Source organism: Amphiura filiformis, chromosome 16 (assembly GCF_039555335.1).
Source record: "Amphiura filiformis chromosome 16, Afil_fr2py, whole genome shotgun sequence".
NCBI classification, from domain to species: domain Eukaryota; kingdom Metazoa; phylum Echinodermata; class Ophiuroidea; order Amphilepidida; family Amphiuridae; genus Amphiura; species Amphiura filiformis.
Window position 1 is genome coordinate 33,474,926 of NC_092643.1, and position 5,888 is coordinate 33,480,813.

A 5,888-nucleotide genomic window follows, 5' to 3' on the forward strand; every position below is an offset into this window, starting at 1 on the left:
GAGGTACAAAACACAATATGAAAAAATCTGACCATGTCTCTTTAAAGGGTGGGGTATGAACCTTTGGACAGTATTTATTGTGGGACATTAGAGCACATCAGACATATCGCATTGCATTCTGAATACGAAGAATGTCCTTCTAATATCAAATAATTTTGATATTTTGAAATTTAATGTAATACACATTTTATGGCAAATCATTAAAAATTGATATTTTTGATATTTAACAGTACTTGAAGTAAACTTTATAAATCTGATAATATGTACTTAACGTGTATGTAGGTGGGATGAAAAGCAGACGATCAATTGAAAATTTTGACCTTTTGTATTGAAAATATGGATTTTTCCCAAAACACAAAAAAACTAGGTCTTTTTGGGAAAAATCCATATCTTCAATATGAAAGGTCAAAATTTTCAATTGATCGTCGGCTTTTCCTTCCAGCTACATACACTTTAAGAATATATCATTAGATTTATAAAATTTACTTCGAGGACTGTTATATATCAAAATGTGAAAAATATCAAATTTTAATAATTTGTCATAAAATTTGTATTATATCGTGAATTTCAAAAATGAAAATTATTTGATATCAGAAAGACATTCTTCGTATTCAGAATGCAATTCTAAATGTCTGATGTGCTCTAATGCCCACAAAAAATACTGTCTAAACGCTTTCATTCCAGATCCCTTAAGGCTATAAAGGGATAATAAATATAATATTTGATAAAACTAAGAAAATGCTCTTTTCATTCAATTCTTGTTTACAATTTTTTAAATGATTGAGAGTCTACAAAAATGATACACTTGCATCTGAAAACCCCCTCATTGGACAAACAAGTGTAATCGTGAGCATACTTTTTCGATGTTGTTGCCAGTTTTGCAGGACAACAAAGTCATCGAGCACCAAACTCAGAAAGGCCCACTTTTTCAAAATCATCACACCCAATCCCAGGTACATTGCGAATGTTATTTTATGGTTATTATATGGACATTATAAGTGGCTCCACAAGTCCACAGAAGTCATCAATACATATTTTATAAAATATACATTGCAACAGAACCAATTACAGGGTGGGAAGGCTTGATACAACTTTGGGAGATGACACTATATACTTTTACTACGTATTACAAATTTACAACCGTTAAAATTTTCATTCACCTTTATTCAGTCTTTGGCGATGCTCAAAAATTAGAGTGCCAAGAGTTTTTTTTTGACACCACACTTTTAAAAAGTATAAATTCCTCAAGAGAACTTGTACACATCGCCATTTGCTCCCAAATACTACGGACATAACCACCTTATGACCCATGACAACATTGATTAATATCTTATAGCTGTATTGATACATTACATTTAGAGAATTTGTACATCCATGGTCATTCAATGTACCACCTAAATATTATTGTCGAATATCAATTTTTTTTTCAGTTATATTTTCAATTAAAAAGTTATGCAATTGCAAACATGTACAATAAATTAACTTTTTTTACAACATTAATATTATTCTTAGATTGTAAAAACCAATTCATAATTTTGGAGGGACATTGTGAATTAGTAAAAAAAAAATTCAAACTTGATCAATCTGATCTTAATTTCTTAACTTTCCTGAAATGACCATGGATAACAATGAAGCATCAAAGTGTTACATATATGTTCATTTCAAATTTACAAAAAATTGTTCACAAAACGTGACGACTTGGTACACATATAAGGAAGCAGGTAGAGGTTATCAATGAGCTGCAGATTTGCTGTATTTCTTCCATAGTAATATTATATAATGCTAATAACTATTAGTAATATTATTTTATTATACACACAAAAAAAAGTGATTTCAACTCTTCCTGACCAATTTTTTTTTTTTCGTCGGGTCGTCGGCACTTCTGACCAACTGCCATTTTAAAAGCACCTTGAAATTGCTAGCATTCTCTCTAACAACACAGTTTATAAACCTGAGAAAGCACTCTGAGATAAAATATAATCTTGTCTTATAATACACCGTGTTGCACGAGTTACCATCATTCGTGCAAAGAAGTCAAGAGAAATTTTTTTTTTTAATCTGCCCAGGGCTATACTTTACAAGGCAGCTTCAAACTTCAACATTTCATGTGTACTTTTATGTTGTATTTTTTTTCATTATATAACTTATCCTACAACAACATAAAGTACTGGTTTTAAAGCTGCATTCTGCTTAGAGCATGAAAAAGCTATAGATAGACATTGACAACAACAATTAACGTGTAGACGAGAAATGCAGCCCAACTTCAAGGTACCAAACACCTTTTTAAAATATATATTAAAATTTAGCAATTAGTCATCCACGACCGACACCAACCCGACCATCAAACATTTTACTACCCGTAATTAATTTAAAATGCTTGCACACGATTGTTGCCGAAATCGACAACTAAAATGAATCCTTCTGGAGACACGCAGATACCAGAAGGCCGATCCATTTGTCCAGGACTTGAACCGGGGATGCCAAACTTACATAGGAAGGTGCCGTTAGCCTGGAACACTTGAATGCGGTGATTTCGAGAATCCGCTACAATGATATTTCCTTCCTGATCGATTGCCACGCCCTGAGGTCGTAGGAACTGGCCGTTGTTGTTGCCTTCCGATCCAAGGCAGCGCGCGGTTTGGAAATCGGGGCTTATAACGAGCAGCCTATGGTTGTTGAAATCCGTAACAACAACATGACCCTCGTTATTGAAGGCAACACCACGCGGCGAATCAAAGTGTTTCCACAAAGCGCCCTCGAAGCCATACTTGTTGCAGAAGCTACCATCCGGATGAAATAGCTGGATACGATGGTTGCGCGTATCCGACACTAAGATTTTCCCCTCGTTGTTAACGGAGACATCCCATGGATAGTTGAACTGGCCATTCTTGCTGCCTTTCTCGCCAAACTTGAAGAGAAACTGCCCGTCTACTGAGAACACTTGAATGCGATGGTTATCCTTGTCTGCTACAATAACACGTCCCTGAGAATCAACGGCTACACCTGCTGGTCTATCGAACTGTCCGTTTCTGGAACCTGCTGAGCCGAACTGATGATGATAACTTCCATCTGGGTTGAACACTTGGATGCGGTTGTTACTCCGATCAGCGATGACGATGAAGCCATCTTTGTGGACTGCAATGCCCCACGGACGACACAGTTGACCTTCAGTTTCTCCTTCGCCACCAAAGGTCAGCAATACCGGACCGATGTTGGCGTAGTTGCGTCCAGTGCGAGCAGTTACCACAAAAGGACTATCCTGGATATGCTGACCGCGAACAGTCACAGACACCAGGTGTTGGCCTTCGACTTGAGGGCGGTAGCTAACAGCATATGTTCCATTCTGACGATCGATGATTTCCGCTGGATACATTCCACCTTCAGGTCCCTGCACGATGACTTCCACAGGCTCTCCACCAACACAACGAGGTTCTCCGTTGTGATCTTTGGTGTGGATCATGAAGAATGCCAGCTTACTACGGAGGGCTCGTTTCAGTCCATCACCAGTTGCATAACAAGTTGACGCATATGCGCTGCTGCTGATGAAACCAAGCGAACCTATGGCTGTGTGTAGGGCGGCATCCGGTGGCGTAAACATGATGTTATCATCTTCATGTGGTTGCAAATGTCCTCGTAGGATCTTTAGGGATTGCATTTGTGTGACGATCTCATCCTTGGCTTTTAGAACATCCAAGTCTGTTCCACTGTGAAGTGATTTTTCCACAGATCCAATGCATTCGCCAAGTCCTTCTAATCCACGCTTCAGATCTTCGGACTGCTGGTGTAAAGCCGTCCCTTTGACTTGCCGAATCGTTTCAACTTTCCTGAGAAGATCGCGTTCCCTTTCTTCCAAAGCGCTCATGTGTCTACGAATCGTTGAGCGGACATCGGATGCTACAGATTGGGTTCTCATTTCAACTCTTTCAGCTACATTCTGCGTGGTCGATAGACTTTCCTGTAACATCCGAACACTGTTCTTAGCATCGCTCAGTAATCGCAGAGTAATCGACTTGCTATCGTGGACAGCATCTTGGAGATAAACGCAGCTATGGCCTCGATGTTCTAGCACACAGTCGCGACATATTGCCTTTGTACAGGAGTCACAGTAAAGTCTCAACACCTCATTAGGGTGGATATCGCAGTAACTAGGTGGTCTATCAGATACTGGTTGCATTTGCATATGCCCCTGAAAATGCTGCTTCTGTATGGGTGCATGAAATCTTCTATTATCGGACATTCGTGTGTTGTCAATTCTTATAATTTCATGTTCTTTTGTCAGTCGTACCCGTTGATGTGCCGATACACAACTCTCGCATAATTGCTCATTACACTGTCGACATAACCGTGTTGCTATTTGGCCGTCATCGCACGATCTACAAGTTCGTGGACTTTCAGATAATGTAGCCGGCCCATTTTCGGTCTCATCTTCATGGCTACCAACTACATCCAAGATATTATTGATGAGAAAGCTAGATGGTAGACTATCCAGTCCCATATCTCCAAGTGGTGATTCTTGGTAACATACAGGACACCGGATGCGGTCGGGCTCGCCTACTTTTTTCAGCAAACAAGCCCGACAAAAACTGTGCAAGCACGGTAGGATTTTCGGCTCTGTCAAACGGTCGGAGCACAGCGGACACCATAGCTGTTCTACGCTGCTCAGATCCTCCACAACTTCGGCGAATGCGGCCATTGGCATAGGTAGAGTGACGCATTGCATTGGGCTTCTTGATGAGGTAGTTCTGTTATAATAGCGGATTTAAATGCAGGCCAGGAAACTCCTTTCTGATGTTACGTAAAAATGGCTTATCACTTCCAAACACCAGTTTAGTTGTGTTCATTCACCGGGCCAATTTTCAGCTTTTGTGAAGTGTGAAAAACGTTTACATCACTACCAAGATAAGCCTATGTGTATAGATCCAATTTGACACACATTCGCGATAGCCGACCGCTTATTTCTCTTCGTTTTCTCGCCGATTTGGTGTATAAATTCACTTTTTCGCGTACCATGCTGATAAACCACCTAGACTGAGATGCTAGAACATCGTTTTCCACCAAAAAAAGTTACAAAATCCGTCGGTTTTTAGCCGATTTTTCCATTTGTTTAGGGTGGTTATTTCGCGAAACGTCAGTATTATTCCAGTACTCTGTGAATAGTTTACGTACGTCCTTGGCCCTGACTTAGTACGGCAAATTTGATGTGTGTAAATTCTGTGGAACGTAACATTTCCACCTGGGGTGTATGGACTTCCTCAACCCTGGTTGGATAGATGGAGGTGGGCGGGACCTCGACTCCCTCATACTCCGAGGTCAGCAGGCTCTATAAAAACTAAAATAGCTGAAAATCATAGAAAAGGGAAGGAAAATAATTATAAAATGTTTTTGTTCACTTTTCAAAAATGACTCTCTATGTTTCATGAGTATTATTGCTCAAAAGAATAGATGTTTATGTAAAAGACCTGACAACCAAGTTTGACCTACTTCTGTTTTGACCCAAATTTTGGCATTATTCTGTTCCAAAACTGGGGTTAAACTATTAGTTTGTTTATCCATTTATTAAATAGTAGTAGATATGAAAGTATTTGAATTATTTTCTAAATTCAGTGGCCAACGGTAGTCAGTGGTTCATATCCAGACCTAGGCTAGAACCAATGATCAGTTTTGACCCTATCAACATTTACTTTTTCATGATTTTATTAATTTAGGTTAATCAACACCATAATCAGCACTTTCAAAATACAGCATAACTTTTTTTTCGTTTCTAAAACTCAACATTATTGTTTCTTTGTTTTGGTTTTATATCGGTAGTGCACTTTAATTGAGTATTGTTTTAGGCCTATATTTTATAATATCGGATATCTATCAACTGATGAAAATTGTTGGATTTT

The 5,888-nt window shown here is 38.8% G+C and overlaps 1 protein-coding gene across 1 annotated transcript; it reads right to left on the reverse strand.

The window, feature by feature from the left end:
- Positions 1–692: 692 nt before the first annotated feature.
- On the reverse strand, positions 693–5,226 carry LOC140135894 (E3 ubiquitin-protein ligase TRIM71-like). The gene has a single exon (XM_072157558.1). The coding sequence runs from the start codon at positions 4,718–4,720 to the stop codon at positions 2,369–2,371; it is 2,352 nt and encodes a 783-aa protein (XP_072013659.1). The 5' UTR covers positions 4,721–5,226; the 3' UTR covers positions 693–2,368.
- Between the last annotated feature and the right edge of the window lie 662 nt (positions 5,227–5,888).